Source organism: Heliangelus exortis, chromosome 1 (assembly GCF_036169615.1).
Source record: "Heliangelus exortis chromosome 1, bHelExo1.hap1, whole genome shotgun sequence".
Classification (NCBI taxonomy): Eukaryota; Metazoa; Chordata; class Aves; order Apodiformes; family Trochilidae; genus Heliangelus; species Heliangelus exortis.
In genome coordinates this window covers 17441714-17464205 of record NC_092422.1, presented here as the reverse complement: position 1 = coordinate 17464205, position 22492 = coordinate 17441714, and the positions used below count along the sequence as shown (strand labels likewise).

The 22492-nt window shown below is 36.2% G+C and overlaps 1 protein-coding gene across 18 annotated transcripts in view; it reads right to left on the bottom strand.

The window, feature by feature from the left end:
- The window catches only part of ZMYM2 (zinc finger MYM-type containing 2), a 90998-nt gene that overhangs the window by 21073 nt on the left and 47433 nt on the right, over positions 1 to 22492 (bottom strand). For all 18 annotated transcript variants that reach the window (XR_011724262.1, XM_071735586.1, XM_071735600.1 and 15 more), the window contains 6 exons: positions 18369 to 18485; positions 17628 to 17778; positions 11059 to 11231; positions 4983 to 5148; positions 4063 to 4097; positions 127 to 256 (listed from right to left, as the gene is read on the bottom strand). Coding sequence is in view for 17 of the 18 variants with exons in the window: in XM_071735586.1 (XP_071591687.1) it covers positions 127 to 256; positions 4063 to 4097; positions 4983 to 5148; positions 11059 to 11231; positions 17628 to 17778; positions 18369 to 18485 (772 nt within the window). In the remaining variant the exon portion in view is untranslated. The remainder of the gene's footprint in view (positions 1 to 126; positions 257 to 4062; positions 4098 to 4982; positions 5149 to 11058; positions 11232 to 17627; positions 17779 to 18368; positions 18486 to 22492) is intronic.

Genomic DNA, 22492 nt, shown 5'->3' with positions numbered 1-22492 from the left:
GGTACTTAAATATATTCTACACCTGCAGTTTAGGAAAAAAAATCAGAATATTTGCAATATGTTCCATTATAATAACAGTTTTTAAAAATTCAATTAAAAAAAGTACAAGAACAGTTCAAGAGTTACCTGTCTGACAAGATTTTGTCTGCATATGAGGTTTACAGTACGTGGCTTTTGTCATTGTTAAAGGCTTGCAAAGAACTGCCTTGTTCTTCATTTCTCTGTTAGGTGTTGGAGAAGGTGGGGGTGCCGAGCCCTACAAACAAGCAAACAAAAGAGAACAGGTACTGCTAAACCACACTGATTTCAACTTCTTGATTTAGGGCATCAGTTCATACTTCTCACATATCAGATACTTAAGAGGAGGCTCATACAACAGCACATTACAACAGCACCAACTATTATTCTTTAACTGAAAGCCATCCTACATTTCTAGCCATGAGCTGCCACTGCCAGAAATGTAGCATAATAATATTTTGCTCAGTCAGGGCTAGCGCTTTAACAACTTCCTTCTCATTTTTCATTCCTTTTTTTCCTCCAATTTAAGACTCTTAAGATTTTCTTTTTTACATTGTTGCTTAAATGAAAGTGCAATTTAGGCTATTTTATAACTTAAAATAATTTCAGCTGTAAAAGTAACTCACTGTAAATAGCATAACAAACTTCTGGTTCCCAGTCTAACCTTCTTGAACCACATGATTTTGAACTAATGTGATCGAAAGATCACGGTTTTAAAAAAATGTATTTCTAAACAGGAACACCAGCTCTAAAAGATTTTTTAATACCCAACATACAAACTTCGAGCTCCCCCTGCTGGCTCTACAACACTCAAAACAAATACTTTGGAACCTCACAGAATGCTCAAAGTGCATCCTTACAGTCAACAGGTAAAAAAACCCTCTTGTTCCAGACATGGGTTTTGTCCCCTAGGTCCCCTTTTAGAACCTCTTATCAGAAACAGCTTGTCACTTTTATTTGGTCATATATAGTAAGACTTGCCCCACATAACCTTTTCAATATAGTAAGTCAAATCCTAGGAATAGCAGTAGACTTTGTTTAAAATGCAAACTTCTACAGAATGTTTAAAAAAATACTGTATCACACATAGCTTTTCTGTCATCTTTAACAACTTATGGACTGAAATTAACATCATTAAGCAAAGTTCTACATTTTTTTTAACATGATAGTTTAGCTTGTCTGATGCCTCTAGTTACCTAAACATTCTTATTTTCTCTATTTTTCATTACTGTATTTTGTAATGCCATCAAAATGCTTTCACTTAAGTCTAAGATTTACCTTATAGAAGTTTATTTGCACTAAAAGGATGAGTCAATTTTTTCATGGAAAAAAAGGCACTTTTGAGATCTTCCATATGTCAAACAATTTAAAACAAAACTAAGGCTCAAACAAAATACACTAAGCCGAAAAAATTCTTATAATACTTTTGACAAGCTGACAAAAATTAAAGCTCAAAATGGAGGCTGCTGCTCCACTGATGATGCCCACCCTCCCAGAAAGTGATCCTACAGAGAAGGTCATGCTTCCCTACTCCATACTTAAATCCCACTTCCTTCAAGGCCAAGATAGGTGCATTCCCTTGAGTAAAACATTGGGTAGAGGTGGTAAGAGACATGCATTGATCAACAAATAACTTTTGAAAAAAGTCTCGTGGAAGAAAGAAATTCACAGCTCATGGGAAAAGGGACTGGTCACTTGGGAGGACTATAGGGATGTTGCCAGATCATGTAGAAAAGCAACAAGAAAGGCCAAAGCCCTCTTAGAACTCAAACTAGCAGAGGAAGTAAAAGGAAATAAGAAGAGCTTCTTCAAATATATCAGTAGTGAAAGGAAGAATAGGGAAAATGTGGGCCCACTGCTGAATGGCAGGAGCCCTGATAACAGAAGGCAGAGAAGGCAGAGCTGCTGAGTGCCTTCTGTGCTTCAGTCTTTACTCTAGGATCAGCCTTTGTTATCCTCCAGAGAAAGCCTGGAGGAGGGAAGACTCACCACTGGTCTACGAAGACTGGATTAGAGATCAGTTATGGAAATTGAATATACACAAGTCCATGGGTCCTGATGGGATTCACCCAAGAGTGTTGAGAGAGCTGGTGGTGTTGTTGCCCTAACGCTCTCCATCATTTTCAAAAGATCACTGCAAACATGGAGGTGCCTGAGGACTGGAGGAAAGCCAGTGTCACTCCAGCCTTCAAAAAAGGCAAGAAGAAAGATCCAGACAATTACAGACCAGTCAGCCTCAACTCCATCCCTGGAAAAATGAGGGAGTGGCACATTCTGGAGGTCATCTCTAAGCACCTGGAAGAGAAGAAGGTTATCAGGAGTAGTCAGCATGGATTTACCAAGGGGAAATCATGCTTGACTAATCTGATAGCCTTCTATGATGTTGTGACTGAATATATAGATGCAGGGAGAGCAGTGGATGTAGCCTACCTTGACCTTAGCAAGGCTTTTGACACAGTCTCCCATAACATCCTCCTGAGCAAGCTCAGGAAATGTGGGATAGAAGAATGGACAGTGAGATGGATTAAGAACTGGCTATGTAATAGAGCCCAAAGAGTGGTGATCAATGGCACAGAGTCCAGCTGGAGACCTGTGACTAGCGGAGTCCCCCAGGGATCAGTGCTGGGTCCAGTCTTGTTCAACATCTTTATCAATGACCTTGATGATGGGACAGGGTCTTCTCAGCATGTTTGCTGATGACAGAAAGCTGAGAGGAGTGGCTGACACCTCAGAAGGCTGCCATTCAGAAGGACCTAGACAGGCTGGAGAGTTGGGTAAGGAAAAATTTAATTAATTAAAACAAGGGCAAGTGTAAAGTCCTGCATTTGGGCAGGAACAACCCCTAGTAGCAGTACAGGTTGGGGAATGAGCTTTTGGGGAGAGCACTGAAGTGGAAAGGGAGCTGGGGGTGCTGGTGGCTGGAAGGATGATCATGAGCCAACAAAGCTCCCTGGTGGCCAAGAAAGTCAATGGCATCCTGGGGTATGCTAGAAGGGGGGTGGTTAGTTGGATGAGAGAGGTTCTCCTCCCCCTTTACTCTACCCTGGTGAGGCCACATCTGAAATATTGTGTCCAGTTCTGGGCCCCTCAGTTCAAAAATGACAGGGAACTGTTTGAATGAGTTCAGCACAGGGTAACCAAGATGATTAAGGGAGTGGAACATCTCCCTTTTAAGGGAAGGCGGAGGGAACTGGGTCCCTTCAGCTTGGAGAAGAGGAGAATGAGGGATGAACTCATTAATGTTTATAAATATGAAAACAGAGAACCAGGAGGATGTTGCCAGGCTCTTCTCAATTCTCCCCAGTGATAGGACAAGAGGCAATGGATATGAGCTTGAGCATAGGAGGTTCCATATAAACACAAGGAGAAATTTTTTTACTGTGAGGGTGACAGAGCACTGGCACAGGCTGCCCAGGGAGGTTGTGGAGTCTCCTTCCCTGGAGACATTCAAAGCCCAGCTGAATGTGTTCTGTGTGACCTGCTGGAGGTGACCCTGCTCTGGCAGAGGGGTTGGACTCAATGATCTTTTGAGGTCCCTTCCAACCCTTAACTCTCTGTGATACTCTGTGAAGTGCACCAAAGTCAATCAGACCTTGAGCACCAATTATACTACTCTTGGGAATTATAATTTAAGATCTGAAGCTTTATTTAAGCATTTCAAAACTGAGATACAATCTTAATATTCTGATCACCCACTGAAATTCTCTTCCCTTTCTACAATCAATAAATACATCTTATCAATCTAAAAATGTGAATAAGATTCAGTTTGTGGATTAACCCCTAAGCAACACATTCATGCACTACAGGAGTAGAACAACTGATTATTTGGTTCCCCAGAAGCCATTAAAAGACAAAATACAAACATTTTAAAAATTATTTTCCATTACTAATGTAAAAAAGAATAAAAAACACCACAAATCAAGCTTAATGCCATTTGAAGTTGATGATTTTTTTGCTTTTTAATATCATCCCCTTAAGCCCTCAAGATCTCACATTTTTAATACATCTATTTAGGTTACATGTATGTTAAATATATGTACTTACAGTTATTTTTGTTCGAAGAGCTTGACAGCCCTGATCTAAAAATGTAGAAAAACAGTTTTAGAAATTCTTTCCCTTTTTCAAAAACAAAGCAAATTTCAGTAAGCAATTCAAACAACAGGTATCATCAGGATAATATTAAATAACAGCATTATTTAATACTGTACTGCAGGTGGGAACTGCACACAAGACTTGTCATTCATAGGCATCCCATTACTCCAGCACTGAACCTTACACAAGAGCTAATCCTAAATCAATGCTCCATACCCTCTTTCAGAAAACTAAATACCAAAATGTTCAAATATGAAAGTGGCCATAAAAGAAGTTGTGTGGGTATAATTACATTAATCACAAAGCTGATTTATTTGATCTTTCCCTGGCTTGTCATTTAAATGACATAAACATGCACTCAGCCCCCATCAGCAAATTTACAGGGGAACTATTGCCAATAGAAAAAAAAAACAATGTATTCATCTTATCTAAATACTTTCATTCCATTCTCATTTAGTTTCCATTTATTTCCTTTTAATTAAATGTGATTTAATTTTCTTTTTTTTCATTCCTAGTGCACTTATCTGCTGCATGTGACCAAAAACAAATTTTGAAAGTTTCCACAGGGCAAGTGATGACCAACTGGAGCACAACAGAAGAGGAAAGTATTTTCTGTCCCTAAAAAAGATTTGTTTTTTAAAAAGGGAGTCCAAAATGGTCTGACTACCTGACAATGTTTCAACTCTCAAAAAAGCAATAAAATAAAGAGCTAAGATAAGAAAGTGAAGGGATCAATTATTACGCACACAATAAAATAAAAGATCATCTGTATCACAGCTTATTACAACAAGTAAGTAATTCAGGCATCTTTAAATTTTTCATTTAAAGGAAGCATCTTGTTTGCTGTTTAGCAGCCATAAAGCAGCACATACCATACTGTAAGTTCTCAGGTCCTTTTTGGGTTGCCAAATTTGGTTCATTTTGTTGACAGTAGAAACGGAGCAAACAGTGCTGATCACAGAAGTGTTTCATTTCACCACGCCACTGTACTTTCTCTTTGAGAGTTCCTTGAGACTTACAACAGTCACATCGTGCAGCCTTAATACAAAGGAAGATTTTGACATTTTTAAACAAGCCTTGGAAAAAAAAATATTTCCACATTTTAAAAGATTACGTTTTTAAGAGTGCTGAAGGATCATTACTGATGCACAGTGAAGCATCACTCATGTAGGCTCCATGATAGTTACGTTACCTTCTAGCCTGTGTGTACAGGCACATCTGTCACTTCATTTTTAATTGTTTTCTGGGGGTTAACACCCAAAATGAATCTGCTTTTTTTCATTAAGTCTTCATTAAGCCTTTAAAAATTGCTCACTTATAGTTAGCAAAAATATTAATTTTATGCATCCATTTTAATTAATTCCACTGAAACATTCTACAAAACAAGAGCAGAAAGCAACTGGGACTCCTTAATGACTGTCTTGAATCAAGAACAAGTAGATGTTTCCCCTTCAAAATCTGGTGCTCTTTCAAGTCACAAACACAATCACTTTTCTAGGTATCAAAACAGAGCCCTTGAGTATAAATAACTTTTATATTTCCGCTATTTTAGTACTTAACAATTTTAGATTCCAATTATACAGTTCAAAGTTTCTCTATGATGTATAACCAATAATAGCTCTCAAACTGAAGATTTCCACAAAATCTTGTTAGCATGTAACCTGAAACTCAAAACTTTTGTTCTTCTGTATCCTTATCTCCATATTTCAGTAGTATATCTTCACCAAGCTAAATAATTTTATGAGGCATTGCTAAGACAATAGATTCAGAATTAATTCCAGAACAGATTCCACTGAACTTAATCAGACATGCCATAAATTATTATCTGAACAGGGCTAGCTCCAGTTTCAGATGCTAAAGTAAGCAAAGTGTTGTGCTACTGCTCCCCTTGAAACTGCTGGCAACCACTGTCCTAAAGTAGACTTTAAAAAAAAATAAAAGCTTTATGGATGCTCAGGAATCCAAAATAAGTCAACCTAATAATATATCCAGGAGAGGGAAAGGGAAGTGATGGTAATAAGCAACATAAAACATTAATACAGAAAACCATGCACAGTTATGTACAATTCACGTATTCAGTATGGCTGAAAAAAAAAAATTCCAACTGTAGTTTGTCCCTGTTTTTCAAAAAAAAAAAAAAGTACATACAGGCAATTAGTTCCAATTTAAAAAGCAATAAAATGTTGAACTCCTTCTCTATCGTTTAAGCAATCTGGCACCATGCTTTGGCAATACAAGAAATTCAGCTCTCAGTTGCAATTTTCAATTATTTAAGACGATATATAGAGACAATTCTGGCAGTCTATCAAGCTTTAAACTGGGAGCAATTAAAATTAAAGCTTTGGCTACAGCACCACCTCACACTAAGCACCAGGTGCCCCTGGAGGGCTAGGTCCTTCTTTTCCCCATCCTTTGTGCAGGTGTCAGCATTAGTGCATATGCACCTGAAGGGTACACAAGGTCAGGGACCTTACAGCACTGCATTACCCCTTTTCTCCCACAATTTCTGTTAAATTTATCACTTTGACTTCCTAGTGATTCTAATCCACAGTTCCTTCTGCAGCAGAAATGTTCTGAGTGGGACAAAAGAGCAAGTTGCACTATTAGAAGGGAACAGGGAAGATGAAGTGTGGAGTGTTGCCAAAATCACCCAGATTTATCAGCTCAGGGAAACTGTGAATTCACACCTTTAATGCAAATCCATCTTTCAAAGCCACCAAAAACCTAAAATACCAATAGGGAAAAAAACTATGTAGAACTCAAGTCTAATTTTAAATCTCAAGCCCACCTAATGCTGATTAAGAACGACAGCCGACCCCTGTGCAGAAAACCCCACCAATGCTTGATTAGCAAAGCATCACTTTCTGCTCATTTTTCTCTCTCCTTCAAAGAAAGAAAAAGGTGACTGATCCTGTCAAATGCATAACTACAGCCTTCCTCCAACTGCTTCCTTGCTCTCCTGATTCTGCTCTTCCATTTGGACCGTTGAATAAGCGTATTAAGGTATTTGGGTGAAAAAATTCTGGTTTGCTTCAGCATGGAAATTACTATTCCTTAGCAAGCCCAAGACTCCTTTATAAGGATGCTTGACTTCTCGTTCCTATATTTGCTACACTGTAATTTTACAATTTCCATCATCATGCTTGCAGTAAAAATTATGAACTCTTTCATACACTTAAGTTTCCTACTACCTGCTTGTTCACCCCACTTTCCTGACCATGAAAGTAATTGAAAACGTACGTGTGAATTCGCAGTTTTCTGCATTTTCCTTCCTTCCCCTTCACATTTTTTTTTCACTTGAGATACTGGCAATATATGCTAATTGAATCTCCAAAAATACCTGCCTTCAAGTCTGCTGTCTCTATCTTTCCAGAGAGTCTGTGCTCCAATTGCACGTAACTCTTTTGCGACTGCTTTTTGTCCAATTCTTTTCCCAGGTCGAGCTTCAACGTGTTTAAATAGGCCTGGTGAATACCATAAATCACTAATGCTTGGTTTAAAAAACAAATTTTCACATATGGGGCTTTTATTTACATTCTTAATGACTTTGTTCATAATATTCTCTAATGGTTTGTTGTGGTATTAATTTGACCTAATTTTAGTTACCTGAGTTCAATCCACAATCAATAGGAAGCAAGAGATGTTTCCAGAAAATGAGTGATAAAAACAGAATGGAGATGAACTGTTCTGAAACAGTACCTACTTGACACTGAGATCCCTAACTACAGTGGCTCGATTTGGACAGGAAAAGTTCCACAAGGCTGTCTTGCTGCTTGTACCATTTAGATTAATGCTGGCTCCATTGTTTCAAACTTCAGCACTGTTGACAATCCTTGCTATCTGAGCTCACCAGACACAGTAATTTTTCTGTGTAGAGGCTGTAGTTCCCAACCTCCTACTTAGTCTGCACTGAAGATGCTTGACATCCAGTGACCAGAGTTGTCACCATACATGCTCAATCCAAACAACCCTCTACTGCAGCCTTGAATGACCTGTAAGTGCACTTCAGCTGTAGTATTTTCAGCAACGTTTCACAGTGAATATTTTAAACATATTTCTGTGCTGTTCTTAAAACTGTATACTCTTTTTGTAAGGTACTTCCAGTGCTCCAGTTTAAGTAATACCAAATTACTGAAACCACCATCAAATACCATGATACTAAAATACTGAGAATTAATTTCCAGGCATTTTTCAGATTAACATCCAAACCATTGTATGCAATTAAAGTTTACAGAAGGAACTGTAATAACTTAGGGAGCTAACCTCAAGATACCAAAAATTTTACCTCTTGTCTTAGAGGTGCATGGACGCCATAAAATAGCAATTTCCTCAGAACCTGGCACTAAATGGGGTAGCTGTAGCTGTCACCCAAGAAATGATTAGGATTAAACTATTCTTTTACATTTAAATCCCTCATATTAGGTTTTAAGAACACTTACAGGTAAGTCTGATTTGCTTCTAATACTTCTAGATAACAGTCTGTGGTGCTTCTATCACTGCTGGCTTCTGGATTTTTGAGAAAAGAATTTTGGCATTCAGGGAAGCTCTCCCATTATTTTTAAAAGTTAAGATGTTTCCCAGATAATACTACATGAGAAAGATGTGGCCATAAAAAAAAAATAAGAGGAAAAAAAAAAAAAGAAAAAAAGAAAAAAAAAGTAGACAAAGAAGATGGAGACAAACATTTGTTTAATGAACACAATGCTGGTGTTAAAACATTACTAGGTTATTACTACTTCTCTTCATGTATACAATGAAACTTCAAAATAACACTGGATATTGTATAAATGAGAACACTCATACATATGTAACTATACTTTTAAGAAGCTAACAAAACAGCAAATGAAGTACAAATTTGGGTAGGGGTTCATATCTATCCTGTCTTTTTTTTTAATCATTACTATTATTACTGATTTTGATTTTTTTCATCTATTATTATTGATTTTTATCAATATCTATTTATGGATAGGTAAGAGCACCAGCTAACTATACACTAACAAATTTAAGATATCTCAAGGGACTTTTATAGAAAAGAAAGAAGTTACCAGCAAGGACAATTTTAGCTAAACACACTATTTCCCAAAACTTATTACATGTTCCTCATGTAACAAATCCCAAACTGTTATAACCAGAACTGAATTAGGCAAAGGCTTTAAGAAGTATTTGAGAAAAACAGCAAATGGCAATTTAACACTATGTAACACTAGTTCCACTAGCAAGTGTAAGATTTAAACAGTAAAAATATCTAACACTTCGATATCATCAAAAGTTGCTAGTTCCCTGCAAGTCTGGTTAAATTGCCTTTTCATGGCACTGTATTTAACTTCCCTATACCACAGTACCAACAGCATTCCTTCAGCAGACTTAATGGGCCAAGTTATTGCCTTATCCCACAGATCAGGACAACCTCAAGTCAGAACTTTCAAGCAGTTCTCAAACCCAAATTACAGTTCCAAGCTTCCACCAAAGTTCATTCTGTACATGAAACTAGTTTGGTATCCACACCCCCAGTCTATACCATTTGCTGAAACTCACCAAGAGATCTCTAAAGCACACCAAAGCTTTATTAGGTTCTCTACAAGAAGGCACTTTTAACATAGGGATAAATTTCACTCCATACACCAGGTTTACAGGCATATAGATTAAATAATTACTGTATGAAGTTAACATTTTAGGAAGTTTAAGAACTCTGCAGCCAATCTTCGTCACCCTATTTTCACATGAGACAGAAGAAAATCATTCTGGTCTTCAGTAGCTTTTTTTCAGGAATGTCTAACAGGACCCTATGTACATTATTCAAAATAAAGACTTAACAATGTTTGGCTGTAACACTTCTGGAACCAGACATTCCAAAATATCAGGCATGTCTTCAAATTCAGTTCTTTTATGGTAGGTAGATCATCTTGAATTATAGGACTTGTATCTAAACTTCTAACATTTCAAGCTTCTAATTGCCTTCCAGGCTATGTACAGTTTTGGTATGGTGATGAATTTTGTACTGTCTGCTTTGCAATTGTATCCACAAGTAGAGTTCTTGTTTTGATATTATCAGTGTAGGTTTCCAGGATGCTCACACCAGAGATCAAATATTTTATCCATGGTACTAATCGCAGGTCAAACCCAGTTCAATTTCACCTTTATTTCTTTTCATTTTCAATGGGAAAAAAAAAACCCAAGCAAAACAATACCAAAAACCATACAGCAACAAACTTTTAACGTGAATTCTTTGCTGGTTGTGCTTCTCAAGGTAGTTAACCTTCCAGAGGTTTAGAAAAAGATGCCATCTGTTTGATTTAAACTTTTATTAGAAATCCACTTGGTCTTGCTTTTCCCTTTGGCATCCTTTCCACTTGGAAATAATGAACAATCAAAGCCTCTGCACTTCAAACTGTGGGAAAAGGGAAAATGAAAAAAAAAAAAAAAAGAAAAAAAAAAAAAAAAAAAAGAAAAAAAGAAAAAAGAAGGGGAAAAAAAGGAAAGAAAAGGAAAGAAAAAAAAAAGAAAGAAAGAAAAAAAAAAAGAAGCAAAAACAGGAACAAGAAAAACTTTGCTAACCTAGTTTATCAGTGAACTCCAGGAATCATCCAGATGCTATTAACAGTGCTTGCAACATTCTGAATTCTGAATACACATTTAAGAAGTTTTGGCAAAAAAAATCAATTAAGGAGAAAAAAATGGAATTGTAAAGTAACAAATATACATAGTATCTTTTTGATTTTCTGTAACTCAAGATTTTCTTGCCAAATGAATTAATAAAGTCAGATGATAGAAATGCTGCTCTAAGATCTAAGAAAACTTAAATAATGAGATTAATCCATTTGCTTATTGTGTAGCAAATGCTTTGCTGAAGTGAGCCATATTTGTTGCACAGTCCTTGAGATATCCTCATATGTGCATTTTTGGTTTTTTTAACTGCGGAGCTCTCGTCAAAAATTCTAAGTTACTTGCCTTGTAGTACCAGTCCTGAAATTTTTTACAGCACTCTTCACTGCAGAAATCTCTCACTACACCATCAAGTTCCTTAGTGGCTCCCTTTTTGCACAGCTGTGAGCAGTAATTACAAGTAACACATCTCAGTCCTAACCGTCTTGCAAAGTCTTGTTTATATAGCAGCTTGCAGCCTGGAAACAGATTTTAAATATTAGGAACAAAGTAATTTTTAACAGAGAGATATCACAGTTGAGAGTTAAATATTGAAAATTAAATTAATATAACAACACCTAACATTTGGGGCTTCAGACAAATTCAGGTTGGATAAGAAGACTAAATTACAACACACTTTTACCTGAATACCTTTCCTGCACAACTCAATGATTTCATATGTTGTCCACATCTTTTTCAAAACACTACACTTGGAACTTAGCTTATCAAATAAATCCTTGAACAAACAGCCAGAAAAAATACATAATTTTCTTTTCATAGAGATCCATGCAAATGCATTGACTTGAAATTATGTTGCTCAGTTACACATCCTCAGAATGCTAGACCTCCAGACAAACAGAAAATTTAAGATAGACAACACTATCCACTAAAAACAATACCTACAAGGATCAACTTATTTCTATTACTACTTTAATGCTATCAATACAGCAAACCATTTACAATAGATCAATTATTTTTAAGAGCACTAATAGGTTCAAAATGACCTAGGAACCAAAATGTAACTATAAAATGTAACTATAAAGAAATGTAAGAATGTAACTATAAAGAAAGCAGTAAGTACTGTGAATAATTACACAATGATAGGAGTTTACATATAAAATTTGTGTAGGATTTGTAGGTCTTATTTTTTCTTTTTGCATCAGGTGGGTTGGGGTTTTTTGCATTTGCAATTCAGGGTTGCCATGAGACCTATATTCTTCAATAATCTGATCCTCCTTCAACATATTGAATGCATTAAAAGACGAACATTATAGCTGTTACATAGGCTATTTTGAGAATATAAGGTATTCAAACTACCTCAAATCTAGTGTATATTCAGCTGATGCCTAAATCACATACCATAAATCTCTGTAATTGTGCTAATTTTACAGAAGAGAAACATCGGAGAAGATCAAGTGGCTGCCTGTATTAAACAGTGGAAGGACAGGGGAACACCTTACACAGACCTTTAATCTCAGATAATGAACCTGCTTTTATTATCTCCCAAATACCACAGTACCACCAAGACCAGAACTCAAGTCTTCCAAGTGCCCCCTCTGCTGTGGCATACAGTGCAGACTCAACATACTTCTGGTAAGTAATGAAATTCAACATGTAACATACATACACGCTGCATTTCCCTCCAGCATACAGAATGTAAAAGTATTGTAATGTACTCAGTAATTTCAATTAAGTGACTTGTGCTTTTGTCTGTTAGGGTAGTATTTAATATCTGTGAAATCGAGATACTATTTTAAAATCACTAAAACACAAGAAAGTAAGTGGAAGCTGCGGCAGACAGCAGCTTTGAAAAACTAAAGGTTATTGAGGAATTTTAACTTGCAATGCTACAAACTTTGCTAACAAATTACAATTTGCTAGCAATATCAAAACAAGACAATTACAGAATACAGTACAAATAGGACGCTGTGGGTAACTGTGTTTTGAATGGTTTAGAGTTATTTAAGTTACCTATTTGATTCTTTAATAACAGCATAAAGAAAATTACTACCACAGAAAGCATGCAGTGGGAAGTGTCAAACCAAGCAATCACCCTTAAAGTGCATCTAATTCAGATGTTAAATACACTACTCTGAACGAAATTGTAACCATGAAGATAGCAGTGTGTGCAAGCTATTAGTCAAAAATACCCATTAAGGCAGTGAAGATTTCTTGCTGGTATTTTTTACTGTTGGCTGTATATCTCAGCCAGTCTCTTGTATATACATCAGATTCTTTGAAATTTTTCACAATTCCAGAGCTAGCTCAGCACCACAATGCATCCTTCTCTTCAGCTCTGCCCTACAAGGTCCATTCAGTATTGCATCAACCTTTCTAGACTATAGATTTGTAGAAGTACTCTACCACCAATGAGGTAAGTTATGTGCACCTGGCTAAATAACCCACAAAAAGTAATGGACAAAGTTGACATTTTTCTTGGCTGCTGAACTAGAGGGAGTAAAGAAGTGAAGATGATACTGCTGTTGCATTAAAAAAAAAAGCTATCACGTAAGAAATTTTACCATTCTCCAATCAAACATCTCCCACATTGCTGTGACTCGTGGGCCCAACTCCCCTGGGGATTTGGGATTAATGAATATGAGCACTGCCTAAGACAAACAGCTGACACCCCAACATTTTGATCAACAAGATATGAAGAAAATCCTAAATTCCTCAGGATTTCTACTGTACAAACACACAAGTTACAGTGTGACCAGATTAAAATCTCTAGAGCTTTAAAGATCCTTTAAAGGACTTTGAAATTAACAGCTGTTTTCTCTTAAAGAAAAAAAGGTAAGGGCAGAACATTTGGTTCAAGCCACACAGGTAAGTAATCATTTAAGTTCTTTAACAAAGTTGTAATGGAAAACCACTCTGTAATTCACCTCTTTTTACCACACAGAATAACATCTTTTCAAGTATTTCAACCTAAGAGCAATTAGTTATTTACCTCTGAAAGGCTGTACTTACTAGGCTACCTTTCTCTTCCTTTAAGGTACATACAGGATTTGCTCTCTGTCACCTTGTAACAACTGCAATTGTTATCCTTTAACAACTTCATCCAGAAGGTAATTCCACATGATAAGCGTCCAACAAGCACTAATCAGAAACTACATCTATACAGTCAGACTCTTCCACACATACTATACCACAAGAATCAGCTCTCAAGCTCTTCCTTGTGCATTTGTCCCCATGTGTGGAAATGCTGAAGGAAAGCAAAGATCAAGAGCCTTCACTAGGTCCTTCTGAAGTGCAGGAGTGTTAAGAATTTCATCAGAGACTTTTCCAATATATATATACTGTCTTTTCTACCTTAACTGATTTTTATCAGCATAAAAATATCTTTGAGCATTTACAGTAAAAAAATTTGATTGGAATAGTCATCTACAGCTCAAAGTTTTAATAACAGATTACTAAGAGACCTTGGCCTGAACAACTGCACTGTACCAATCAGAGTGCTGTTTGGAAACCAGCTTGTTAATGTTTCTAGTAACAAAAGGAATTGCTATGAATTCCAGGTAATATCTTAATTGGTTGTGAAACATTCATAGGTAAGCACCTATATATAAAGCTTAACATACTTGTGTTCAGGCTACTCCCAGTATCCATAATGTTTTCATGAAAGTCTAAAAACCAGTTAAAACCAATTAGCTAAACACATAACAGTATACTTTACTGAACAATCTGCTGTGCTGCAGTGGTTGGAAAAATACCACTCTAAGATCTGTAATGCTTTAACTAAATAAACATCTTTCCTATACTCAGTTCTTAAATCATTTGATTTCCTAAATTTCTTTTCCCACTTGTCAGCTTGGATGAAACATCCCAGTTGTACATTGGGTTTAAATTACAGAATCTGTAATTCCCAGGAACTTATTAGCATACTATTAAGATGATACTATAGTTGCTAGTGTCACAGCTGTCCTTTATCTGTATTATCCATTTGAAAGGAACTCCCAAGCACCAAATAACTGCACAGCTTACTGACCCTCTCCCTCCAAGAAGCAGACTACCAGATATGAATCAGTGTTATTAAAACTCACACTACAAAGCTCGTGCTATTTAAATCATAGCATTTCTATCAAGAAGATAGAACTAAATGCAAAATTAAATGCAAAATACATTCACAAGTAATAAGAAATTATGGTCATACTGATCATAAAATAGTTCCATTGCCAAACACTTATTTATTCTCCTAGACCCTCAGAGGGTCTATTAAACAAACCAAAACTCAGTAACTTGAAAAGCTCCTCAGGATTAAAAATGTGCACAGCCTGTTCTTAGTTGTCACTCATGCAACTACACATACATAAAAATCTACAGGCAACTTTGATCTTCTTGCTTTAGCATATACAATATACATCTTATTTAATTTAGATACTAGGATTTTGGAATGAGGCATTTTAGTAGCAAAACGCCAGGACAGTTTAATTTCCAAAGCCTCAGCACCAGAGTAACAGATTACTCCTTCAGCTAGTCCATTCAGGTTGTTCATCCTCCATGTATGTAGGTTTGTGTGTAAATATATACATATGTGCATTTACAAAAAAACTTTAGGTATGAAGAATGTAAGCAAAAGCATGACAAAAACTTCAGTACTGTGGCTAGGCAGGCATAAGCAGTCAAAAGTATTTCTGGTTGATGCTATCTATGCTTTTCCTTGGGTTTGCTTGAAGACCAACAAATAAATCTGGCAGATATTTCAACACCTCAAGCATTTTAAAAGCAAGTTTAAGTTCTGTTGATTTTATCTAGGAGCTTTCTGTATTAAATACACACCTGAAATTTTCCAGTATTTCCCTTGAGAGTTCAATTTCTTCCAAAAATACAAAAAATTTTTGTGACTGAGCACTTCAGTTTATTTCTTCTCAAATCCTAATACATTTTATTCTGGTGAAGAATAACTGAATGCTCAACAAAGTAAGTTCTCTTGGTGAAGTTTCTTGAACACCTTGCAATATTCAAAAGCAGCATGGCCTCCATATCCAACAAGTTTATTTGGTTCTAGTTCTTCTACTTTACAAACAGTTTGACTATTTCTGGAAGAAGGCTATGACATCAAGGAAAAACTAGTGGTATCTGGGAGCCTAGAAAAGGAATAGAAATCACCTCTAATATGGAACTTTTCATTTGCTGATCTCCACTCAACCCATCTAAAGACTTCGCCCTCTCCCCCCCACATCAGATCTAAACACTTAACTCTTGGACTCCACTATTTCTGCAGCAATAAATGTAGCCCAGACAGTTTTTATCATATGCATCACAAAGTACACCTGAGCTACAACCACCAAGTGTGCCACATTCAAGTTACTTTCTACATAGTGTTTTTTATTCCCTTCTCTCTATTACTCAATGGGTTCAGATCATCACAGTTAACCAATAAACCTTAACAGTAACATCTGGCACATTCATCCTCAGAATGATCACCTTTGCTATCAAGCTGACAGTTCTACACATGCAAACTCAGAACCCACACCAAGCCATCTGGCAGTGAATTCCTCTCATTTAGTAACTATTCATGCAGCAGAGTGCTTTTGTTTCTCTCCTTCTTCACTCAAATTTTCCAATAGAAAATACAAGTACTCCCTTATTTCAATCTCCTTCATATGAAAAAGTATCTTTGGAAGCAGTGAATAGCATAGCTTGCCTTATCAATCTTTCTGGTTTCATTCTCTCAGTCACCAGGCTTTGAAACAAGAGAACTGTAAGATTCACAGTAATACCAGCATACACTGCCATCTCCAAGGCAAAACCAGTTTGCTCTTGTCTTTTAAAATATTCCATGGAAATTTTTACTAACGGAAACAATTTCTAACTAGATGTTACTGAGCACTGCAATACACTCTAAAGCCAGGCCTTGCTTTGTCCTTTTTTCCTCTCCAGGTATCAGTTTGCAGTCCAGAACACAAGAAAGTAATGATGGCAAAGTAACCTAACCCACACCACTCCATTCAAAAATAAAAGATTGCAGAGTCCAGAGCTATATGGCTACAGCACAGAAGGAAGGCTGCCTTCAGCACCACAATCCACCTCTCTACAGGTTAACAGGATCCTGCTACAAGTGAACTGGCACAACTGCTGCTTAATCTGCTTGAAAGCAGACAATCTTAGCAAGGTTTAACAAATGATAGTAAAAGCATTATTATTATTACTATTACTACTACTACTACTACTACTAAAGAAAAAAATAATATTCACTATATCCTCTACAGACCAGTCATCCAAACTTGTAATCAAACTTCTAAAACCAGGATTAAATACCAGTATCCCAGAAGTGGAAAGGATAGGTTCTTACTAAGACTCTATTTTGCTCTTTCTATAAATACAATCATTATTTTAATGCAATTTAAAAGAAACCTGTGACCATATACTTCCTTTTTATTTTATTCTCTTTTAAAAAATCCAAATAATTAGTCTGGAAAATTATGATAGTAATCAACCCACATCAACACACCATCATTAAAATTACTGCTTCAATAACTACTGTAAGCAAATAAAAAAACCTAATTTCCATTGTCACAATAAATTTTGAAAATATTAATCAACAAGAAAGCTTGGTATTCCTCAATGCAGTTAGCGTTGCTATAGGCTTTGCTGCACAAATTAAACAAAACAAATCTCTAATTTTTTGGAGCATATGTGTATGTATTTATACACACATTTAAGAGGGTTGCCTACTTTTCCTGATCTTGGACCATAAAAGCAGCTCAGATAAATTAACATATTCATGCACCAATAATAACAGGCACATGCACTTCATTAATAATAATGAAGAAAGTTACCTTAATTTTCACATTAAGTATTAACACAGTAAGTCAACTGCTGTAAAACTGCAATGACCAATATCTTAGGAAAAAAAAAAAGCATCTACATACCTTCACTACAGAATGGTCTTTTGATGCCAGAGAAATTCACCGTCTCATGCAGCGTTTTTTCCTCTTGACAGTATTCACAGTATGTAACTATGCAGTGCAGTTTCTTATAATCATCAGAACATGCTCTGCTGCAGAACTGATACACTTTGTTCTAAACACAAAGTTGGAAAGCATCACAAATAGAGTTAATGGATAAAATCTTCCGATCTGGAGAGTCTGCCATTAAGACACAACTGCAACTACTAAACAGAATTGCAAGCATATAATTAGGGTATGACTTCTCAAGCTAAAATTAACAGCTGCCACTCAAGCTGACAGGGAATGCTACAAATACTCATAATTTCCTATGAAAATGCTAAACACAAAAGATGCCAAGCAATCTTAGCATATATTCTTCAGATCCTTCTCTCCATTCACAGAGAAGTGTACAATGATCTATCATATCTCTAGGCATAAAGTAACTTAAGATGAAAGATTTCAAACTTACTTAGCTGATGTGAGAAATTACATTTCTCTTTAAATTCTACATACACTTTTCTATTTGTTATTCATGAACAAAGACTCCTGCTTTTACCCATATTAGAGTTAAATGATATTCTACAGAACCAGGTAGATTTTGTTAACTTAATTTTTTAAGCTTCAATACCTTATAAAATAGCTATCTAGACAAATTTTATTAAGTTACAGATTTAAACTTTTAAACATTTAATCATTCTAAAAATAACTCCAACCCCCCCTTACCTCCCACTCCAGTACTTCTGGCTTTGAACAAAAAGAACTTTTGCAATAATTACATTTCAACTGAATATCACTGGGAGAGACAAACTGACCATTTGTTGAAGACTGCACACTCAGAGTCTGAAAAACATAAATATACACACACATCACTAAAAAACTTAAGAGCAAGAGCACAGCAAGTTAGTCTTTCCCTTTATTATTTTCCCCTTGTCATCTTAGGTTTTCCAATCTTGAATCCTCACCCTTGCTTCCACCATAATTACTTCAGGTCATATTTCTTTTACCTTACCTTCCTAATGCTTGTTGTTTAAGGGTAATGCATAAATAGAATTTTAAAATGTGTCCCAAACCTGAACACCTGTTAATCACAAAACACCTATTTTCATTACATACATCTCACTGTTTGCTTTATTTGGTCCCAGAAGGGCACACAGAGACCAACAAAGATTTTTCAAGTCCAAACATCACCAAGGCAGGTTATTAGCACCTTACTGAAGCATTCCACTTGAAAATAAAGACACTGAAGTCAACAGCCTTCAATTTAGAAACCATGTGTTTGCTCAGGTTAAGAGAAAACCAGCCAATAGCCCTAGCTGGCCTCAATCACCATGGCAGAAGGATGCTATCATTCAAACAGTCAGACTCTAAACAATTAAGGGGTTTGAGATTGAGAGAAATACTGTAGATTACAAGTGTAGGTATAAGAATTCTGCAACTGAATTATTAACTCAATCCATTTCTGAATCAGTAGATTAAGAACTCAATTTTACAGCACCTGTAGTCATCCAGTAGCTCTTATATGTCTACAGAACAGTCTTTTGATGTTTCCTTGAAAAAGCAACAATTACTAGTGTGTTACACATGACATTCCACATAAAATTAGAATAAGTAAAGTAACATTCATTTGAAGAATTCAGGACAAATTCATTACATGTTGCATCTTCTCAAGAAACTTTCCCACAGTTTGCAACAAGATAAATATATTTAAAGATTATAAGTTCTTTTCAGACAGATTTATTACTACCTCTCCATCTCATAACAGTGAAAATGTAAACCATGTCTCTTACAGGATACTTAGCTTCAGACTGTCATGTTACTAAAAGCTCACCTACATTAATAAAAACATAAAATTGTGGTAACTGATTATTGATATAAGCCTTCACATAAGAGGACCAGTACTGCTGAGCACTACCTAGTTTTAGTATCATTCTACACAGATGGACTAATACTGTATCAGGAGTTTGCAGATATTAGGACTCATGCACATTTCATTTCCCAGTCATGGACAGGACCTGAGCAACAGAATGCCACATACTGCAGAAAAGATGCCACCTTGATCTCAGTGGTACCTTACTTATCCCATAACAACATTTTCATAGAGTCTGATGCCCACATACACCACTGTTGTATCTCTCCTACTGTATCAAGCAAAAATCCCTGTGGTTGACAAAGGTTTAATGGTCTTTGCCTGCTCTAAATAGGCAGCTGAAGACTTGTACTAACATGGGAGCCACAAAGGTTTCTCACAAAGGAAACACCATGCTCTGGAGGTGTTGCCATATGGCATAGGTAGGCACAATGGAAGTCTTAACAGTTCTGATCAAAAGCTTGAAGAAATGAAGATGGAAGCTCTAAACCAAGCAGAAGATGGTTGTAAATCCAACAATTAATCACAATATGATTCTGTATGCCTCCTCGAAGTTGATATTATCCAGCTTAAAATTTAGGTACTGTGTCTATATAGTGTTTTCATGAATCAAGTTGCCATGCATGTAGTATTCTCATCATCTTGCTTTGCCTCTAACTTACATGACTCTTAGGGTAGAGAATATCTTCAGGATATGCCTTGAACAAAAAGACCATTGAAAGGGCCAAGAAAAGCAAAAAGCAGTGTAAAGGCCTCTTCAGCCTTCAATGCAACCATCTCTAACTTCTGTAAGCTACCAAATTACTAAGGAACAGTAGGCAGACACAGTCTAGGACTCTTCTGAGAAGACCAGGATAGTAACACAGCTTCTGGCCCATCCCTGCCACCACAGCAGGAATCAACAGTAACACAAAATCAAATTGTGCAAACATTTCTGTACATAAATGTCATCCACTAGGACTGTTCCACAAGCGAAATCAAGGGCATCAAATTAAACAGGGCAGGAATCAAACACCTCCCTTACATTCATGTGTGCACACAGATCTTCCAGCCTCAGCATGGAAGCCTCAATTACATTTATTATGATCAAATAAAGAATTTCAGCATGTCAATCTTACTTTTTAAAATATATGTACGTATGTGTGATAGAGAGAGAGATCTAAGGTATATAACAAAGAACACTCAAAAGCATAAGGATGATGAAAGGTAACATGAGTGAAAAAGCAGATTAACCTGCTAAAAAACACTGTACTTGTAATTTTTAAACATCCTGATCCTACAACTCCCTTGTTACACCATAAATTGAAAAAATAATGGTAGTTCAAAAAAAAAAAAAAAAAAAAAAAGCTTTACTACAAATTTTCTGAAATTTTTCCACAGTCCTGTTTTGCATGATAGGTTGTACTTCATTATTTATACTTTGTTATATATAGCTATAAATTATATAAATTTAGACATCTATACAGTTGATGGTTTTGGGAAAATACTTGTACTACATCCTTCATGTTAACAACAGATAAATTAGTAGTTTATTTTTCTTTAAGAGGCAAGTTCAGATCAATCTTCAACTGACCCAGAAAAGGTACTAACAGCAAAACCAGCTTAAATTAATACAACTTTGGAACAGTTCTGTCTGCAATAACATCCTCCAAGACAAAGCATGAAAGATGACAAGATACACCCACACTATCCTACTACCACCTACCAAACCACAAATAACATCAAGCAGGCTATTCCCCCTTTTAGCCTCTTTCTTACAAGGATTAATTCACCTGCAAGCTGTCCACACAAAGACAACAGAGATGGATGTAAGTTGCACAGCAAGCTGCTCAACTGAATCTTTCAAGTATTTTAATACTTTAAAACAAGTTAGCTAGAAACAAAAAGGCTATTTACTAGATAAAATGACAACAAATCCAACAGTATTGTACACAAATTGAGAATTTGAATGTTCAAACCCATTCATAAACAGAGGGGGTAAATTTTTTGCAGAAGGGAGACAGAACTGAAGCAGCAGTTACTCTGCTTACTCTACTCCTGAGAAGGGTAACCCCTAGCAGAGGAAAACCTATAGAAGAATAGGCACAGTAAGAGAAAAAGATGAATGCCAGAAAATTGAAATGTGAGTTATCAGCATCAGTAAATACTGAAAAATACAGAGTGCCATAGGAAATCAGCCATTTTTCAAACATCATTGCAGAAAAAACTGTTATTGACCCAAATGGATTAAACCATTCTCTCAGTTTAGGTTCAATTCCTCATGTGTCACTTAGGTATGAAAAAGCATCAAGGGAAAACTTTAAATTCCAGTATTCACATTGTAGGATATTGTCCTATCCTTCTAAATAACAAACTGAACAAAGAAGCTATTGTCATACAATCAACTCCTACCTAGTGGTGAATACATTTTATTGTTCTGGACAGTGAATATATGAAAACGATGTAACATTTGAATCCAGAGATATTTGAGCAAACTAAATGTAAGCAAATTACCACCTACCAGTTCTTGGTCTTCACCAAGCACTCAGAGCCTTTGTGGCTGTTCTAATTAAACTCCATGACAACATTAAAGAGACAAATCTACACCTAGCAGTGAAACTGCAAAAGCAGCATCAGCAAGGTCTCAATAAGATCAGAAACCCACAACAAGCATCAGCTGATCCAGCAGTTACATTCATAGTAATCTTGCTTAATGTTGACTTATCTGCAAATCCAAGAAGGCCCAGGCTGTTATTTTTCATTCACTACCTTTATTTTTCTCCCTCACACGGCAGAAAGGTTTTGTTCTGAGAGCTCTTAGGGCTGCAATCAATTTCAAGACCATGTAGAATAAAAGAGATGCCAAACAAGTTTGCAAGAAGCATTACAAATTTCACATTACATTCTAAGAGTTGGCATCTATTCTTGTTAATCAGTTCCACTGACAGACACCTACTAAATTGCTAGGATGGAACTCAGAACAGGGCTATATGCTGGAAGT